General features: G+C 47.3%; 2 protein-coding genes across 3 annotated transcripts in view; one reads left to right on the forward strand and one right to left on the reverse strand.

Annotated features, from left to right (window-relative positions):
• The window catches only part of KIAA1328 (KIAA1328 ortholog), a 110,965-nt gene that overhangs the window by 88,146 nt on the left and 1,034 nt on the right, over positions 1–21,785 (reverse strand). Inside the window, exons 2-4 of one of the 2 annotated variants that reach the window (XM_069963265.1) lie at positions 7,970–8,005; positions 7,091–7,236; positions 4,748–4,845 (exon numbers count right to left, since the gene is read on the reverse strand). In XM_069963265.1, coding sequence (XP_069819366.1) covers positions 4,748–4,845; positions 7,091–7,236; positions 7,970–8,005 — 280 coding nt within the window. Of the gene's footprint in view, positions 1–4,747; positions 4,846–7,090; positions 7,237–7,731; positions 7,750–7,969; positions 8,006–21,785 lie in introns of those variants that run through there. The other variant, XM_069963266.1, reaches the window with a different exon arrangement.
• The window catches only part of TPGS2 (tubulin polyglutamylase complex subunit 2), a 59,107-nt gene that overhangs the window by 20,564 nt on the left and 16,758 nt on the right, over positions 1–21,785 (forward strand). The gene's annotated exons all lie outside the window — the stretch shown is intronic.

Consider the following 21,785-nt stretch of genomic DNA (forward strand, 5'->3'; position numbering starts at 1 on the left):
CCAGAGACAGCACCGCTCTTGTCTCCAGTTCAGGTGTGGTCCTTCCACTTCAATGGAAATAAGTTGCAAAACCTGCACCCAAACTGGAGACAAGAGTGGTGCTGTCTCTGGAAGAAAGTGGCAATGCTTTTTTCTAATCACTCAAGGAGATCAGTGAAAAAAATTCCAATTAAGTACTCAATCAAGAGTCTCCACTGATAGCCCCCACTCCCCCTCCCGTCTGAGACAGCCTATTTAAACAAGTCCCTGGCAGGCTTTATCTGCAACATTGTAGCTTCTTTGTAATGCTAAGAGGGATAATCACAGTGATTTCATTAGCAGCTTGACCTCAGATTAATCCTCCCAGCATTACACAGCAACTTACAATGTGGCAGATACAGCCTGCCAGGGACTTGTTTACATCAGCCGTCTCAGAAGGGAGGAGGGGGAGACTGAGAGAAAAGCTCACACACAGATTTTTGTGTTTTTAGCAGAAAGCAGCAGCTGAGAACTGGGGGAAGGAAACTCAATAGATAACAACAAGTATGGAAGGAATTGTTAGTCTCACCATGGGCAGAAACATATCAAAAGTTATGTTCGAGCCGAATACACCTTTAAAGGGGTAGTGCGGTGCTACATTTATTCACTAAAAAACACACATTATAAAGTTATACAACTTTGTAATGTTTGTTATTTAGGTAAGTGGCCCCCTTCCCCGTGTTCCCCCCACCACGGAAGTGTGATGCATTATACTCACATAATCACAGTCAACCCCGGACGCCATCGTGGGTCGAACACGGCATCTTCAGGAGACCGGCCAGACAGCTCCAGCCCTCCCTCATGCCGGCCCCCCCTCTGGCACGTCATCAGCTGCTCAGCTGTGATTGGCTGAGCATAGTTATGCTCAGTCAATCGCAGCTGAGCAGCTGATGAAGCACTAGGAGGGGGGCTCGAGCGGGGGGGGGGGGGGGGGGGTGTAACACGCGGAAGGGGGTCATTTACTTAGATAACACACATTACAAAGCTGTATAACTTTATAATGTGTGTTATTTAGTGAATAAATGTAGCACCGCACTACCCCTTTAATATCAGCTATTGTGCCTGGAGGTTGTACGTGAGATGAGGGGAACAGTCTGTAATTGGGATATAGGGGGGTGTTTAGCATAACATTGACATACTAAAGATATGCTCACTGCTTCCTGCCCTATCAGAGTCTACTACACTGATAGGTTCCCTTTAACGCCACCCAAAATGAACAGATGTGAGCAGATTCAGGAGAACAAAATAACAGATTAAGTCACCAAATAACATGGTGGAAGGCTAACGCTATTCCGCAACACACCGCCATCTGTAAAACCAATACTGCCTTTACACCAGATTACCATTCTCTTCTCACTCTTCTAGACCCTGACAACCCGCCCTTATGTTAGATGTAACATACTGGCCTGAGACCCGCTCCCATCCTGAGCTATAGCACGAGCTACTCACTGCCAGACGCAAGATCCAGCTCATTTACTCCATAAATTATAATGGAACTAATAAGTCAGATTTAAAGGGGTCGTCCAGCGAAAATCTTTTTCTTTCAAATCAACTGATATCAGAAAGTTATATAGATATGTAATTTCCTTCAACTAAAAAAATCTCATGTATTCCCATACTTATTAGCTGCTGTATGTCCTGCAGGAAATGTTTTTTTTTCAGTCTGACACAGTGCTCTCTGCTGACATCTCTGGCCGAGACAGGAACTGTCCAGAGCAGGAGAGGTTTTGTATGGGGATTCCAATTGAGTTCCTGTCTCGGCCAGAGATGGCAGCAGAGAGCACTGTGTCAGACTGAAATAAAACATTTCCTGCATGACATGCAGCAGCTAATAAGTATAGGAAGACTTGAGATTTTTTTAATAGAAGTAAATTACAAATCTATAAATTTGTAAATTGCTTTTATTAAAATATCTCCAGGTCTTCCAGGAAGTGGTGTATTCTTTCCAGTCTGACACAGTGCTCTCTGCTGCCACCTCTGTCCATGTCAGGAACTGTCCAGAGCAGCAGCAAATCCCCATAGAAATCCTCTCCTGCTCTGGACAGTTCCTGACATGGACAGAGGTGGCAGCAGAGAGCACTGTGTCAGACTGGAAAGAATCAGGCACTTCCTGCAAGGCATACAGCAGCTGATATGTACTGGATGGGAGAATTTTAAATAGAAGTAAATTACAAATCTGTATAACTTTCTGACACCAGTTGATGTGAAAACATTTTTTTTTCACCAGTATGCCATTAAATGGGCACGGTCATGAAAATTCTCAAAAAGTCAGGCATGAGTGTTCAGATAGTGACCTATCAGGAAAACAAGCCAGAAGTTCACTCGTAGTGCGTTGTCTTCTGCCTCTGTGTCATGTGACCTGGTCACCTCCATAGACTTAGGGCCCTATTCCACCGGACGATTATCGTTTGCATAATCGTTATCGATTAACAATCTCAAACGACCGCTATTGCGAAAGACCTGAAAACGTTCACTCATTTCCATGCAATGATAATCGTTACTTGCGATCGTTTTTTCTTCGCTATTTATTCGCTATTGCGTTCGTATCTATTGCAAACGACCGAACGATGTCTTATTCAATGCGAACGTTTTGCGAACGAGCAACGATAAAAATAGGTCCAGGTCTTATAAAGCGATCAACGATTTCTCGTTTGGTCGTTAATCGTTAACTGCATTTCAACCGAACGATTATCGTTACGATTTAACGATAATCTAAACGATAATCGTCCGGTGGAATAGGGCCCTTAGGGTGCCTTTACAAAGAGAAATTTATCTGGCAGATTTTTAAACACAAAACCAGGAACAGACTATAAAGAGAAAATAGGTCATAAAGGAAAGACTGAGATTTCTCTTCTTTTTCAAATACATTCCTGGCTTTGGCTTAAAAAATCTGTCCGATAAATACCTCTATGTAAAGGCAGACACCCTTAGGGCCTTATTACACCAACAGATTATCTAACAGATTTTTTGGAGCCAAAGCCAGGAATGGATTATAAACAGAGGACAGGTAATAAAGGAAAGACTGAGTTTTCTCCTCGTTACAGTACTGACACAGCCGCGCAACACAGTAACAGGAAGATTTGAACAGGTTGGAACGTGCAAGAATCAAAATGATACATCTCTATCTCTTTTCTTCTTTTGTACTTTCATCTCCACCACTCACAGGTGACATTACCCCTCCTGTAGGAAGTTGTCACATGGGGGAGAGGAAGTATACACCGACACTTAGTGAGTCTTAACCACTTAATCTTGGTGGAGAGAGGATGCAAGACAAGACGGTCCCGGCTGTAGTTCAGCTGGGCCCTGGCTTTGCCAGCTCCCCGCCTAGTCTGTATCCAGTGTAGTCCAGTCTGGAGTGTGGTAGTGGACAGACGCACAAGAGAAGCAGACACCAGTTTCTTGAAAGCAGCACTTCTACCCACTATGCAGTGTTAAACCACTCAGGAGAGGACAAGCCAGAGATCACCCCAACCCACACCGTAAACATTTCTTAAAGAGCAGGACAGAATCCTGATAACCAAAGGATGTGATCCGGATAGAGAAAAGTTGCTACAGGCAGCGCGGGTGTAACCAGGAAATCTTGGCCTCTCTGCTCAACTCAGGTAACAAGGTCTGGGGCTTGTGTCACCCTGATAGGACGGGTCATCCGACACTGTAGGGCAACAGATGGTACAGCGACCACAAAGGTCATAACACGGGCACAAGTAGTCTTCTATTTTCAAGTCTTCAGTAATCTACTACTTCTTTTTCTAAAAGTTCGGGCAGAGCACACTTCTACTTTGGGTTGGGACTCTCTGAACAAACTCCTCTCTACTCCTCTGAACCTGCAGAACAAACTCACTCTACGTCTCAGCGCACAACTCTTTTATTCCTAAAGCTCTTAATGCAGATTGTGTCCTGTTAAACCAGAAGTTTATGGAAAACTACTGTACAAAGTATTCTTACAAGTAAAGAAGATATGATAACAGGACTCAGTGATTATTGCTCCGGCACCTACACAGTAGTTACACCAACCATGGGTCATCTTCCCTTTCCCCATGGGTGGGGGTACTGATAGTCTGGGTGGGTCACAACTCCACTCTGGACCACCGTGATAAGTACCCAAGGGACCCCCTTACAGCCCGGCAGGTCACCGACCACATGGAAAAGGATAGAGCTCGCCACCCTAAACTAAAAGCAGGTGTTCCTCCATACCTGTGTGCCCCACGATAGTACCTGGCTGAGTCACACGGTACCATCTAGCAAGTTACCAGTCGAGCACACACCCACACATATATATCTACACACACATATATTAGGGTTCCTATATCTTTGATATCCTAGCACCTGGGCTATACTGTTTTCCAGATAACTTCTTTGCTCCCATGACTATAGATTACATGAGACCTCTATGTACCTGTTGCATGGTACCAATATACTTATTTAATCTGGAAAAAAAAAAAAAAAACTAAAACGTAAAGAAAAAAATCCACTATCCTGCATTGCCGCCTTTCTATGTGACAGATCTACAATACAGCGACTCTTCAGCTTCTCATTAATGGCAAAAACCCTAAGCCTGATTCTCATCTTCCCGTAAGCGGGAGACCTCTTCAGCGCGGAGCTATTGTCTCCCCCACCGTAATCGTGTCATCTCCATCTGATACCACCGCGCTTGTTGATCCTCGTCCCCTGGAAAGCGGTGTAAGAGTCTGGCTAAGCGGAGAGATCAGGCGGGAGAGGGACGGCTCACCTTGCAAGCTCTTTGATTAGATTTGCAATTCGTCTCTTGTCTTCCGGGCACAAATCCTTCAAAGAGGCGCTCCTCATGCCGGCTTCTGGCTCCACCACCTGGAGAGAGAGAGAGGGGACACTTAGCCGGGCGGCAGGTCACCTGAAAGAGGGACGGCTGAGGTAATCTCTACTAGACAATTACCAGGAGAGACGGCACAGAGGAGACTTAAGCAGCTCGGAGATTAGTGTCATACTAGGCCGCTGCCGAACATTAGGCCGCAAGACGCCATTGATTTCCCCAGACAATGCTGAACCTATCGCCGCGTTCCTGATTCCTTTGCTTATTGGCAAAGTTTAAACATATTTAAGAAGTTTTCAAGAAGTGCGGCTGCAAACTCCCCCTCCCCCCGAGGGGTCGGCTAGAACCGTAATCCAATGCGGTTCTGATCTCAGATAACGTTACAGGTCTGTAAGATGTGTGAGATGGGCTTAAGCGATCTTAAAAACGATCGCAATAACGATTTTTCTAAGGAATTTTCTAACGACTTATTAGTCTAAATGCTGATCGTTATAAAAACCAAATCGTTGCTTCAAAATCGTTAAACGATCGATTGGGCGAATTATCGCTTCCTGTAAACACAGCACCAGCCCGTGCCTACAGCACCCGTGCCTACAGCTCCCGTGCCTACAGCTCCCGTGCCTACAGCTCCCGTGCCTACAGCTCCCGTGTCTACAGCACCAGCACCCGCCTCTACAGCACCCGCCTCTACAGCACCCGCCTCTACAGCACCCGCCTCTACAGCACCCGCCTCTACAGCACCCGCCTCTACAGCACCCGCCTCTACAGCACCCGCCTCTACAGCACCCGCCTCTACAGCACCCGCCTCTACAGCACCCGCCTCTACAGCACCCGCCTCTACAGCACCCGCCTCTACAGCTCCTGTCCCATTTTTAAGGGTATTCCCATGTAGACATTTGTGATATATCCACAAGGTCTGCCATAGGTCTGATAAATGCAGGTCCCATCTGAAGATTGAGAGACCCCTAAGGCCGGCCTGGTTTTTTGCAGAAATCAATAGTACAGGCGATTTTAAGAAACTTTGTTATTGGGTTTATTAGCTGAAAAATGCATTTTTTTTCATGAAAAAGCAGTTTAAAGCTCCTCCCCCCTGTCTTCATTATTCTCTATGGAGAGGGGAGGGGTGGAGGGAGATGAGGCACGAAAACAGGACAACAAAGAGTTAATTTACAGCTACATCACCGGCTATCTACTCTGACAGTCAGCACTGACCTCTCCGACCTCTGAATAGCAGCTTTCACACAGGTCCCGCTGTGTAATCCTCTGTTCTCTGCTGCCGACTAATCTCCCTCCTTTTGAATGCAGATAATGGCAGATTTTCCTAATAAACCCAATTACAAAGTTTCTTAAAATCGCCTGGACTATTGTTTTCTGGAAGAAAAAGAGTGACACTTTAAGCTCCTTTCACTTCAATGGAACCGAGTTACAAATCCTGCGTCCAAGGTGGAGACAAGAGTGGGGCTGTCTCTGGAGAAGGGTGCATTCACACGTACAGGATCTGCAGCAGATTTCATGGCCCAGATTTGAATCTGCAGCAGATTTGATGGCCCAGAATTGATTTGCTTTGAATCTGCAGCTTCAAATCTGCGGCAAATCCTGTACGTGTGAACGCACCCAAAGGAGACAGTGTGTGGTACCACACCATTTATGCAACTCCCAGTAAAGGGGTTATCCATGTTTAAAAAAAAAAAACATGGCCTCTTACTTACAGACATAGCGCCACTCCTGCCTCACCTTAGGTGGGGAGTGGAGTTTTTCAGCTCATTTCCATTAAAGTGAATGGAGCTAAAACTGTAATACCACACACAAACAGAGGACAGGGGTGGCGCTGTTTTTGCAAAGAATACTTTTTTTTTCTAATTCTGCATAACTCCTTTAACGTTATAGTGAGTTACACAGCCAACGCGTGACACATCAGTCCAGGCTGTTCAAGGCTTTCTGACCACCTCTGCTGACAGTAACCAGGTTGTGGTGTGAACACAGCCTTACATATGAATGGCCAGATGTAATATAACATGTATAAACGTATAGCCAATGGCAGCCTACACCCTGAAGACAGCGGACTGCTAGTGGAAAACGCCGCTCCTGGGCGATCCAGTTCTCAATAAGAAGAGGTCATCTTGGTGGAAGAACCCCTTTAAAATTAATTGAAGTCTCCTGTGGGACCGGATGCATCTCAGTGGCGATTCCTAAAGGGGTCTCCCGGGCTACACTCTGGGGTGCTGAGATGCAACATACATTCTGGTATACAGCACAGACTGCCGACACAATGGCTGATGTTACCTGATGGTCAGGATGATGTGACCCCCAGTCTGATAACACATCCATCCTGGCAGCGGGGTGGGCACGTGTGTTCTCCGGCTTTGTACCTGCGGCCTTTGAGCTCTTAGATTTAGGGGCCGTTCTGCAGTTTCCTTCTCCGCAAAGACCTGAATGATGAGAACACAAAACCATGAAGAGGAAGAAGGATATGGGGACAAACGAGAACATAAAAAACTAAGTACAAATCCTCTACTCCGGCCTCCAGCCATCCAGATCTGCAACGTCTGGTGACAAATCACATAACCAGGACACAGGAGGGGGACAGGGGCTACCGGGGTGTACACCATGTGCTGCCAGGGGGCAGGATCTACCCGGGGTGTACACCATGTGCTGCCAGGGGGCAGGACCTACCCGGGGTGTACACCATGTGCTGCCAGGGGACAGGACCTACCCGGGGTGTACACCATGTGCTGCCAGGGGACAGGACCTACCCGGGGTGTACACCATGTGCTGCCAGGGGACAGGACCTACCCGGGGTGTACACCATGTGCTGCCAGGGGGCAGGATCTACCCGGGGTGTACACCATGTGCTGCCAGGGGACCGGACCTACCCGGGGTGTACACCATGTGCTGCCAGGGGACCGGAGGGGGGCAGGAGCTACCTGGGGTGTACACCATGTGCTGCCAGGGGACAGGACCTACCCGGGGTGTACACCATGTGCTGCCAGAGGACAGGACCTACCCGGGGTGTACACCATGTGCTGCCAGGGGACCGGAGGGGGGCAGGAGCTACCTGGGGTGCACACCATGTGCTGCCAGGGGACAGGAGGGGGGAAGGACTTACCTGGGGTGTACACTATGTGCTGCCAGGGGACAGGAGGGGGGGGGGGAAGGACTTACCTGGGGTGTACACCATGTGCTGCTCCTCATTAGAATCTTTGGAGACATTAAGGAAAAACTGAGCGACAGCAAAAAGATAAAATCTTGTAGAGACTCCCATGTACTATAATGGGACGGCCATGACATCACAGCTCTCTAACATCTCTGTGACACTCACTCGCTCTCTCTAACATCTCTGTGACACTCACTCGCTCTCTCTAACATCTCTGTGACACTCACTCGCTCTCTCTAACATCTCTGTGACACTCACTCGCTCTCTCTAACATCTCTGTGACACTCACTCGCTCTCTCTAACATCTCTGTGACACTCACTCGCTCTCTCTCGCTCTCTCTAACATCTCTGTGACACTCGCTCTCTCTATAACATCTCTGGGACACTCGCCCTCTCTCTATAACATCTCTGGGACACTCGCGCTCTCTCTATAACATCTCTGTGACACTCACTCGCTCTCTCGCCCTCTCTCTATAACATCTCTGTGACACTCGCCCTCTCTCTATAACATCTCTGTGACACTCGCCCTCTCTCTAACATCTCTGTGACACTCGCCCTCTCTCTATAACATCTCTGTGACACTCGCTCTCTCTCTATAACATCTCTGTGACACTCGCTCTCTCTCTCTAACATCTCTGGGACACTCGCTCTCTCTCTCTAACATCTCTGTGACACTCGCTCTCTCTCTATAACATCTCTGTGACACTCGCTCTCTCTCTATAACATCTCTGGGACACTCGCTCTCTCTCTCTAACATCTCTGGGACACTCGCTCTCTCTCTCTAACATCTCTGGGACACTCGCTCTCTCTCTCTAACATCTCTGGGACACTCGCTCTCTCTCTCTAACATCTCTGGGACACTCGCTCTCTCTCTCTATAACATCTCTGGGACACTCGCTCTCTCTCTCTATAACATCTCTGGGACACTCGCGCTCTCTCTCTATAACATCTCTGGGACACTCGCGCTCTCTCTCTATAACATCTCTGGGACACTCGCGCTCTCTCTCTATAACATCTCTGGGACACTCGCGCTCTCTGTCTATAACATCTCTGGGACACTCGCCCTCTCTCTCTATAACATCTCTGGGACACTCGCGCTCTCTCTCTATAACATCTCTGGGACACTCGCGCTCTCTGTCTATAACATCTCTGGGACACTCGCCCTCTCTCTCTATAACATCTCTGGGACACTCGCCCTCTCTCTATAACATCTCTGGGACACTCGCGCTCTCTCTCTATAACATCTCTGGGACACTCGCTCTCTCTCTCTATAACATCTCTGGGACACTCGCTCTCTCTCTCTATAACATCTCTGTGACACTCGCGCTCTCTCTCTCTATAACATCTCTGTGACACTCGCGCTCTCTCTCTATAACATCTCTGTGAAACTCGCGCTCTCTCTCTATAACATCTCTGTGACACTCGCCCTCTCTCTATAACATCTCTGTGACACTCGCCCTCTCTCTATAACATCTCTGTGACACTCGCCCTCTCTCTATAACATCTCTGTGACACTCGCCCTCTCTCTATAACATCTCTGTGACACTCGCCCTCTCTCTATAACATCTCTGTGACACTCGCCCTCTCTCTATAACATCTCTGTGACACTCGCCCTCTCTCTATAACATCTCTGTGACACTCGCCCTCTCTATAACATCTCTGTGACACTCGCCCTCTCTCTATAACATCTCTGTGACACTCGCTCTCTCTCTCTATAACATCTCTGTGACACTCGCTCTCTATAACATCTCTGGGACACTCGCTCTCTCTATAACATCTGTGACACTCTCTATAACATCTCTGTGACACTCGCCCTCTCTCTATAACATCTCTGTGACACTCGCTCTCTATAACATCTCTGGGACACTCGCTCTCTCTATAACATCTGTGACACTGTCTATAACATCTCTGTGACACTCGCCCTCTCTCTATAACATCTCTGTGACACTCGCCCTCTCTCTATAACATCTCTGTGACACTCGCTCTCTCTCTATAACATCTCTGTGACACTCGCTCTCTCTCTATAACATCTCTGTGACACTCGCTCTCTCTCTATAACATCTCTGTGACACTCGCTCTCTCTCTATAACATCTCTGTGACACTCGCTCTCTCTCTATAACATCTCTGTGACACTCGCGCTCTCTATAACATCTCTGTGACACTCGCTCTCTCTCTATAACATCTCTGTGACACTCGCGCTCTCTATAACATCTCTGTGACACTCGCTCTCTCTCTATAACATCTCTGTGACACTCGCTCTCTCTCTATGACATCTCTGTGACACTCGCTCTCTCTCTATAACATCTCTGTGACACTCGCCCTCTATAACATCTCTGTGACACTCGCTCTCTATAACATCTCTGTGACACTCGCTCTCTATAACATCTCTGTGACACTCGCTCTCTCTCTATAACATCTCTGTGACACTCGCCCTCTCTCTATAACATCTCTGGGACACTCACTCTCTCTCTATAACATCTCTGTGACACTCGCTCTCTCTATAACATCTCTGTGACACTCGCGCTCTCTCTCTATAACATCTCTGTGACACTCGCGCTCTCTCTTTATAACATCTCTGTGACACTCGCGCTCTCTCTCTCTCTCTCTATAACATCTCTGTGACACTCGCCCTCTCTCTATAACATCTCTGTGACACTCGCCCTCTCTCTATAACATCTCTGTGACACTCGCCCTCTCTCTATAACATCTCTGTGACACTCGCCCTCTCTCTATAACATCTCTGTGACACTCGCCCTCTCTCTATAACATCTCTGTGACACTCGCCCTCTCTCTATAACATCTCTGTGACACTCGCCCTCTCTCTATAACATCTCTGTGACACTCGCTCTCTCTATAACATCTCTGTGACACTCGCGCTCTCTCTCTATAACATCTCTGTGACACTCGCTCTCTCTCTCTATAACATCTCTGTGACACTCGCTCTCTCTCTATAACATCTCTGTGACACTCGCTCTCTCTCTCTCTATAACCTCTGTGACACTCGCTCTCTCTCTATAACATCTCTGTGACACTCGCTCTCTCTCTATAACATCTCTGTGACACTCGCTCTCTCTATAACATCTCTGTGACACTCGCTCTCTCTCTATAACATCTCTGTGACACTCGCTCTCTCTCTATAACATCTCTGTGACACTCGCTCTCTCTCTATAACATCTCTGTGACACTCGCTCTCTCTCTCTCTATAACATCTCTGTGACACTCGCGCTCTCTCTCTATAACATCTCTGGGACACTCGCTCTCTCTCTATAACATCTCTGTGACACTCGCTCTCTCTATAACATCTCTGTGACACTCGCTCTCTCTCTATAACATCTCTGTGACACTCGCTCTCTCTCTATAACATCTCTGTGACACTCGCTCTCTCTCTATGACATCTCTGTGACACTCGCTCTCTCTCTATAACATCTCTGTGACACTCGCCCTCTATAACATCTCTGTGACACTCGCTCTCTATAACATCTCTGTGACACTCGCTCTCTATAACATCTCTGTGACACTCGCTCTCTCTCTATAACATCTCTGTGACACTCGCCCTCTCTCTATAACATCTCTGGGACACTCACTCTCTCTCTATAACATCTCTGTGACACTCGCTCTCTCTATAACATCTCTGTGACACTCGCGCTCTCTCTCTATAACATCTCTGTGACACTCGCGCTCTCTCTTTATAACATCTCTGTGACACTCGCGCTCTCTCTCTCTCTCTCTATAACATCTCTGTGACACTCGCCCTCTCTCTATAACATCTCTGTGACACTCGCCCTCTCTCTATAACATCTCTGTGACACTCGCCCTCTCTCTATAACATCTCTGTGACACTCGCCCTCTCTCTATAACATCTCTGTGACACTCGCCCTCTCTCTATAACATCTCTGTGACACTCGCCCTCTCTCTATAACATCTCTGTGACACTCGCTCTCTCTATAACATCTCTGTGACACTCGCGCTCTCTCTCTATAACATCTCTGTGACACTCTCGCTCTCTCTCTCTATAACATCTCTGTGACACTCGCTCTCTCTCTATAACATCTCTGTGACACTCGCTCTCTCTCTCTCTATAACCTCTGTGACACTCGCTCTCTCTCTATAACATCTCTGTGACACTCGCTCTCTCTCTATAACATCTCTGTGACACTCGCTCTCTCTATAACATCTCTGTGACACTCGCTCTCTCTCTATAACATCTCTGTGACACTCGCTCTCTCTCTATAACATCTCTGTGACACTCGCTCTCTCTCTATAACATCTCTGTGACACTCGCTCTCTCTCTCTCTATAACATCTCTGTGACACTCGCGCTCTCTCTCTATAACATCTCTGGGACACTCGCCCTCTCTCTATAACATCTCTGTGACACTCGCCCTCTCTCTCTAACATCTCTGTGACACTCGCTCTCTCTCTCTCTAACATCTCTGTGACACTCGCTCTCTCTCTATAACATCTCTGGGACACTCGCTCTCTCTATAACATCTCTGTGACACTCGCTCTCTCTCTATAACATCTCTGTGACACTCGCTCTCTCTAACATCTCTGTGACACTCGCTCTCTCTCTATAACATCTCTGTGACACTCGCTCTCTCTCTATAACATCTCTGTGACACTCGCCCTCTCTCTATAACATCTCTGTGACACTCGCCCTCTCTCTATAACATCTCTGTGACACTCGCTCTCTCTCTATAACATCTCTGTGACACTCGCTCTCTCTCTATGACATCTCTGTGACACTCGCCCCTCTCTCTATAACATCTCTGGGACACTCGCTCTCTCTCTATAACATCTCTGTGACACTCGCTCTCTATAACATCTCTGTGACACTCGCTCTCTATAACATCTCTGTGACACTCGCTCTCTATAACATCTCTGTGACACTCGCTCTCTATAACATCTCTGTGACACTCGCTCTCTATAACATCTCTGTGACACTCGCTCTCTATAACATCTCTGTGACACTCGCTCTCTCTTTATAACATCTCTGTGACACTCGCTCTCTCTCTATAACATCTCTGTGACACTCGCTCTCTATAACATCTCTGTGACACTCGCCCTCTCTCTATAACATCTCTGTGACACTCGCCCTCTCTCTATAACATCTCTGTGACACTCGCTCTCTCTCTATAACATCTCTGTGACACTCGCCCTCTCTCTATAACATCTCTGGGACACTCGCTCTCTCTCTATAACATCTCTGTGACACTCGCTCTCTCTCTATAACATCTCTGTGACACTCGCGCTCTCTCTCTCTCTATAACATCTCTGTGACACTCGCCCTCTCTCTATAACATCTCTGTGACACTCGCTCTCTCTCTATAACATCTCTGTGACACTCGCTCTCTCTCTATAACATCTCTGGGACACTCGCTCTCTCTATAACATCTCTGTGACACTCGCTCTCTCTCTATAACATCTCTGTGACACTCGCTCTCTCTCTATAACATCTCTGTGACACTCGCTCTCTCTCTATAACATCTCTGTGACACTCGCTCTCTCTCTATAACATCTCTGTGACACTCGCTCTCTCTCTATAACATCTCTGTGACACTCGCCCTCTCTCTATAACATTTCTGTGACACTCGCCCTCTCTCTATAACATCTCTGTGACACTCGCTCTCTCTCTATAACATCTCTGTGACACTCGCTCTCTCTCTATGACATCTCTGTGACACTCGCCCTCTCTCTATAACATCTCTGGGACACTCGCTCTCTCTCTATAACATCTCTGTGACACTCGCTCTCTATAACATCTCTGTGACACTCGCTCTCTATAACATCTCTGTGACACTCGCTCTCTATAACATCTCTGTGACACTCGCTCTCTATAACATCTCTGTGACACTCGCTCTCTCTCTATAACATCTCTGTGACACTCGCTCTCTCTCTATAACATCTCTGTGACACTCGCTCTCTATAACATCTCTGTGACACTCGCCCTCTCTCTATAACATCTCTGTGACACTCGCTCTCTCTCTATAACATCTCTGTGACACTCGCTCTCTATAACATCTCTGTGACACTCGCTCTCTCTCTCTAACATCTCTGGGACACTCGCTCTCTCTCTCTAACATCTCTGGGACACTCGCTCTCTCTCTAACATCTCTGGGACACTCGCGCTCTCTCTCTATAACATCTCTGGGACACTCGCGCTCTCTCTCTATAACATCTCTGGGACACTCGCGCTCTCTCTCTATAACATCTCTGGGACACTCGCTCTCTCTCTCTATAACATCTCTGGGACACTCGCCCTCTCTCTATAACATCTCTGGGACACTCGCGCTCTCTCTCTATAACATCTCTGGGACACTCGCTCTCTCTCTCTATAACATCTCTGGGACACTCGCTCTCTCTCTCTATAACATCTCTGTGACACTCGCGCTCTCTCTCTCTATAACATCTCTGTGACACTCGCGCTCTCTCTCTATAACATCTCTGTGACACTCGCCCTCTCTCTATAACATCTCTGTGACACTCGCCCTCTCTCTATAACATCTCTGTGACACTCGCTCTCTCTCTCTATAACATCTCTGTGACACTCGCCCTCTCTATAACATCTCTGACACTCGCGCTCTCTCTCTATAACATCTCTGGGACACTCGCTCTCTCTCTATAACATCTCTGTGACACTCGCCCTCTCTCTCTAACATCTCTGTGACACTCGCTCTCTCTCTCTCTAACATCTCTGTGACACTCGCTCTCTCTCTATAACATCTCTGGGACACTCGCTCTCTCTATAACATCTCTGTGACACTCGCTCTCTCTCTATAACATCTCTGTGACACTCGCTCTCTCTAACATCTCTGTGACACTCGCTCTCTCTCTATAACATCTCTGTGACACTCGCTCTCTCTCTATAACATCTCTGTGACACTCGCCCTCTCTCTATAACATCTCTGTGACACTCGCCCTCTCTCTATAACATCTCTGTGACACTCGCTCTCTCTCTATAACATCTCTGTGACACTCGCTCTCTCTCTATGACATCTCTGTGACACTCGCCCTCTCTCTATAACATCTCTGGGACACTCGCTCTCTCTCTATAACATCTCTGTGACACTCGCTCTCTATAACATCTCTGTGACACTCGCTCTCTATAACATCTCTGTGACACTCGCTCTCTATAACATCTCTGTGACACTCGCTCTCTATAACATCTCTGTGACACTCGCTCTCTATAACATCTCTGTGACACTCGCTCTCTCTTTATAACATCTCTGTGACACTCGCTCTCTCTCTATAACATCTCTGTGACACTCGCTCTCTATAACATCTCTGTGACACTCGCCCTCTCTCTATAACATCTCTGTGACACTCGCCCTCTCTCTATAACATCTCTGTGACACTCGCTCTCTCTCTATAACATCTCTGTGACACTCGCCCTCTCTCTATAACATCTCTGGGACACTCGCTCTCTCTCTATAACATCTCTGTGACACTCGCTCTCTCTCTATAACATCTCTGTGACACTCGCTCTCTCTCTCTCTATAACATCTCTGTGACACTCGCCCTCTCTCTATAACATCTCTGTGACACTCGCTCTCTCTCTATAACATCTCTGTGACACTCGCTCTCTCTCTATAACATCTCTGGGACACTCGCTCTCTCTATAACATCTCTGTGACACTCGCTCTCTCTCTATAACATCTCTGTGACACTCGCTCTCTCTCTATAACATCTCTGTGACACTCGCTCTCTCTCTATAACATCTCTGTGACACTCGCTCTCTCTCTATAACATCTCTGTGACACTCGCCCTCTCTCTATAACATTTCTGTGACACTCGCCCTCTCTCTATAACATCTCTGTGACACTCGCTCTCTCTCTATAACATCTCTGTGACACTCGCTCTCTCTCTATGACATCTCTGTGACACTCGCCCTCTCTCTATAACATCTCTGGGACACTCGCTCTCTCTCTATAACATCTCTGTGACACTCGCTCTCTATAACATCTCTGTGACACTCGCTCTCTATAACATCTCTGTGACACTCGCTCTCTATAACATCTCTGTGACACTCGCTCTCTCTCTATAACATCTCTGTGACACTCGCTCTCTCTCTATAACATCTCTGTGACACTCGCTCTCTATAACATCTCTGTGACACTCGCCCTCTCTCTATAACATCTCTGTGACACTCGCTCTCTCTCTATAACATCTCTGTGACACTCGCTCTCTATAACATCTCTGTGACACTCGCTCTCTCTCTCTAACATCTCTGGGACACTCGCTCTCTCTCTCTAACATCTCTGGGACACTCGCTCTCTCTCTCTAACATCTCTGGGACACTCGCGCTCTCTCTCTATAACATCTCTGGGACACTCGCGCTCTCTCTCTATAACATCTCTGGGACACTCGCGCTCTCTCTCTATAACATCTCTGGGACACTCGCGCTCTCTCTCTATAACATCTCTGGGACACTCGCTCTCTCTCTCTATAACATCTCTGGGACACTCGCCCTCTCTCTATAACATCTCTGGGACACTCGCGCTCTCTCTCTATAACATCTCTGGGACACTCGCTCTCTCTCTCTATAACATCTCTGGGACACTCGCTCTCTCTCTCTATAACATCTCTGGGACACTCGCTCTCTCTCTCTATAACATCTCTGTGACACTCGCGCTCTCTCTCTCTATAACATCTCTGTGACACTCGCGCTCTCTCTCTATAACATCTCTGTGACACTCGCGCTCTCTCTCTATAACATCTCTGTGACACTCGCCCTCTCTCTATAACATCTCTGTGACACTCGCCCTCTCTCTATAACATCTCTGTGACACTCGCCCTCTCTCTATAACATCTCTGTGACACTCGCCCTCTCTCTATAACATCTCTGTGACACTCGCCCTCTCTCTATAACATCTGTGACACTCGCCCTCTCTCTATAACATCTCTGTGACACTCGCCCTCTCTATAACATCTCTGTGACACTCGCCCTCTCTCTCTAACATCTCTGTGACACTCACTCGCTTTCTCTAACATCTCTGTGACACTCACTCGCTCTCTCTCGCTCTCTCTAACATCTCTGTGACACTCACTCGCTCTCTCGCCCTCTCTCTATAACATCTCTGTGACACTCGCCCTCTCTCTATAACATCTCTGTGACACTCGCCCTCTCTATAACATCTCTGTGACACTCGCCCTCTCTCTATAACATCTCTGTGACACTCGCTCTCTCTCTCTAACATCTCTGTGACACTCGCTCTCTCTCTCTAACATCTCTGTGACACTCGCTCTCTCTCTCTAACATCTCTGTGACACTCGCTCTCTCTCTATAACATCTCTGGGACACTCGCTCTCTCTCTCTAACATCTCTGGGACACTCGCTCTCTCTCTCTAACATCTCTGGGACACTCGCTCTCTCTCTCTAACATCTCTGGGACACTCGCTCTCTCTCTCTAACATCTCTGGGACACTCGCTCTCTCTCTCTAACATCTCTGGGACACTCGCTCTCTCTCTCTAACATCTCTGGGACACTCGCTCTCTCTCTCTATAACATCTCTGGGACACTCGCTCTCTCTCTATAACATCTCTGGGACACTCGCGCTCTCTCTCTATAACATCTCTGGGACACTCGCGCTCTCTCTCTATAACATCTCTGGGACACTCGCGCTCTCTCTCTATAACATCTCTGGGACACTCGCGCTCTCTCTCTATAACATCTCTGGGACACTCGCGCTCTCTGTCTATAACATCTCTGGGACACTCGCTCTCTCTCTCTCTATAACATCTCTGGGACACTCGCCCTCTCTCTATAACATCTCTGGGACACTCGCGCTCTCTCTCTATAACATCTCTGGGACACTCGCTCTCTCTCTCTATAACATCTCTGGGACACTCGCTCTCTCTCTCTATAACATCTCTGTGACACTCGCGCTCTCTCTCTCTATAACATCTCTGTGACACTCGCGCTCTCTCTCTATAACATCTCTGTGACACTCGCGCTCTCTCTCTATAACATCTCTGTGACACTCGCGCTCTCTCTCTATAACATCTCTGTGACACTCGCCCTCTCTCTATAACATCTCTGTGACACTCGCCCTCTCTCTATAACATCTCTGTGACACTCGCCCTCTCTCTATAACATCTCTGTGACACTCGCCCTCTCTCTATAACATCTCTGTGACACTCGCCCTCTCTCTATAACATCTCTGTGACACTCGCCCTCTCTCTATAACATCTCTGTGACACTCGCCCTCTCTCTATAACATCTCTGTGACACTCGCCCTCTCTCTATAACATCTCTGTGACACTCGCCCTCTCTATAACATCTCTGTGACACTCGCCCTCTCTCTATAACATCTCTGTGACACTCGCTCTCTCTCTATAACATCTCTGTGACACTCGCCCTCTCTCTATAACATCTCTGGGACACTCGCTCTCTCTCTATAACATCTCTGTGACACTCGCTCTCTCTCTATAACATCTCTGTGACACTCGCGCTCTCTCTCTATAACATCTCTGTGACACTCGCTCTCTATAACATCTCTGGGACACTCGCTCTCTCTATAACATCTGTGACACTCTCTATAACATCTCTGTGACACTCGCCCTCTCTCTATAACATCTCTGTGACACTCGCTCTCTATAACATCTCTGGGACACTCGCTCTCTCTATAACATCTGTGACACTCTCTATAACATCTCTGTGACACTCGCCCTCTCTCTATAACATCTCTGTGACACTCGCTCTCTCTCTATAACATCTCTGTGACACTCGCTCTCTCTCTATAACATCTCTGTGACACTCGCTCTCTCTCTATAACATCTCTGTGACACTCGCTCTCTCTCTATAACATCTCTGTGACACTCGCTCTCTCTCTATAACATCTCTGTGACACTCGCGCTCTCTATAACATCTCTGTGACACTCGCGCTCTCTCTCTATAACATCTCTGTGACACTCGCGCTCTCTCTCTATAACCTCTCTGTGACACTCGCCCTCTCTCTATAACATCTCTGTGACACTCGCTCTCTCTATAACATCTCTGTGACACTCGCTCTCTCTCTATAACATCTCTGTGACACTCGCTCTCTCTCTATAACATCTCTGTGACACTCGCTCTCTCTCTATGACATCTCTGTGACACTTGCTCTCTCTCTATGACATCTCTGTGACACTCGCCCTCTCTCTATAACATCTCTGTGACACTCGCTCTCTATAACATCTCTGTGACACTCGCTCTCTATAACATCTCTGTGACACTCGCTCTCTCTCTATAACATCTCTGTGACACTCGCCCTCTCTCTATAACATCTCTGGGACACTCACTCTCTCTCTATAACATCTCTGTGACACTCGCTCTCTCTATAACATCTCTGTGACACTCGCGCTCTCTCTCTATAACATCTCTGTGACACTCGCGCTCTCTCTTTATAACATCTCTGTGACACTCGCGCTCTCTCTCTCTCTCTCTCTATAACATCTCTGTGACACTCGCCCTCTCTCTATAACATCTCTGTGACACTCGCCCTCTCTCTATAACATCTCTGTGACACTCGCCCTCTCTCTATAACATCTCTGTGACACTCGCCCTCTCTCTATAACATCTCTGTGACACTCGCCCTCTCTCTATAACATCTCTGTGACACTCGCCCTCTCTCTATAACATCTCTGTGACACTCGCCCTCTCTCTATAACATCTCTGTGACACTCGCTCTCTCTATAACATCTCTGTGACACTCGCGCTCTCTCTCTATAACATCTCTGTGACACTCGCTCTCTCTCTCTATAACATCTCTGTGACACTCGCTCTCTCTCTATAACATCTCTGTGACACTCGCTCTCTCTCTATAACATCTCTGGGACACTCGCTCTCTCTATAACATCTCTGTGACACTCGCTCTCTCTCTATAACATCTCTGTGACACTCGCTCTCTCTCTATAACATCTCTGTGACACTCGCTCTCTCTCTCTAACATCTCTGTGACACTCGCTCTCTCTCTATAACATCTCTGTGACACTCGCCCTCTCTCTATAACATCTCTGTGACACTCGCCCTCTCTCTATAACATCTCTGTGACACTCGCTCTCTCTCTATAACATCTCTGTGACACTCGCCCTCTCTCTATGACATCTCTGTGACACTCGCCCTCTCTCTATAACATCTCTGGGACACTCGCTCTCTCTCTATAACATCTCTGTGACACTCGCTCTCTATAACATCTCTGTGACACTCGCTCTCTATAACATCTCTGTGACACTCGCTCTCTCTCTATAACATCTCTGTGACACTCGCTCTCTCTCTATAACATCTCTGTGACACTCGCTCTCTATAACATCTCTGTGACACTCGCCCTCTCTCTATAACATCTCTGTGACACTCGCTCTCTCTCTATAACATCTCTGTGACACTCGCCCTCTCTCTATAACATCTCTGGGACACTCGCTCTCTCTCTATAACATCTCTGTGACACTCGCTCTCTCTCTATAACATCTCTGTGACACTCGCTCTCTCTCTCTCTATAACATCTCTGTGACACTCGCCCTCTCTCTATAACATCTCTGTGACACTCGCTCTCTCTCTCTATAACATCTCTGTGACACTCGCTCTCTCTCTATAACATCTCTGTGACACTCGCTCTCTCTCTATAACATCTCTGTGACACTCGCTCTCTCTCTATAACATCTCTGTGACACTCGCTCTCTCTCTATAACATCTCTGTGACACTCGCTCTCTCTCTATAACATCTCTGTGACACTCGCTCTCTCTCTATAACATCTCTGTGACACTCGCCCTCTCTCTATAACATCTCTGTGACACTCGCCCTCTCTCTCTATAACATCTCTGTGACACTCGCTCTCTCTCTATAACATCTCTGTGACACTCGCTCTCTCTCTATGACATCTCTGTGACACTCGCCCTCTCTCTATAACATCTCTGGGACACTCGCTCTCTCTCTATAACATCTCTGTGACACTCGCTCTCTATAACATCTCTGTGACACTCGCTCTCTATAACATCTCTGTGACACTCGCTCTCTATAACATCTCTGTGACACTCGCTCTCTATAACATCTCTGTGACACTCGCTCTCTATAACATCTCTGTGACACTCGCTCTCTATAACATCTCTGTGACACTCGCTCTCTCTCTATAACATCTCTGTGACACTCGCTCTCTCTCTATAACATCTCTGTGACACTCGCTCTCTATAACATCTCTGTGACACTCGCCCTCTCTCTATAACATCTCTGTGACACTCGCTCTCTCTCTATAACATCTCTGTGACACTCGCTCTCTATAACATCTCTGTGACACTCGCCCTCTCTCTATAACATCTCTGTGACACTCGCTCTCTCTCTATAACATCTCTGTGACACTCGCCCTCTCTCTATAACATCTCTGGGACACTCGCTCTCTCTCTATAACATCTCTGTGACACTCGCGCTCTCTCTCTATAACATCTCTGTGACACTCGCTCTCTCTCTCTCTCTATAACATCTCTGTGACACTCGCTCTCTCTCTCTATAACATCTCTGTGACACTCGCCCTCTCTCTATAACATCTCTGTGACACTCGCTCTCTCTCTCTATAACATCTCTGTGACTCTCTCTCTCTCTATAACATTTCTGTGACACTCGCTCTCTCTCTATAACATCTCTGTGACACTCGCTCTCTCTCTTTATAACATCTCTGTGACACTCGCTCTCTCTCTCTCTATAACATCTCTGTGACACTCGCTCTCTCTCTCTCTATAACATCTCTGTGACACTCGCTCTCTCTCTCTCTATAACATCTCTGTGACACTCGCTCTCTCTCTCTCTATAACATCTCTGTGACACTCGCCCTCTCTCTCTATAACATCTCTGTGA

This window comes from Dendropsophus ebraccatus, chromosome 3 (assembly GCF_027789765.1).
Source record: "Dendropsophus ebraccatus isolate aDenEbr1 chromosome 3, aDenEbr1.pat, whole genome shotgun sequence".
NCBI classification, from domain to species: Eukaryota; Metazoa; Chordata; class Amphibia; order Anura; family Hylidae; genus Dendropsophus; species Dendropsophus ebraccatus.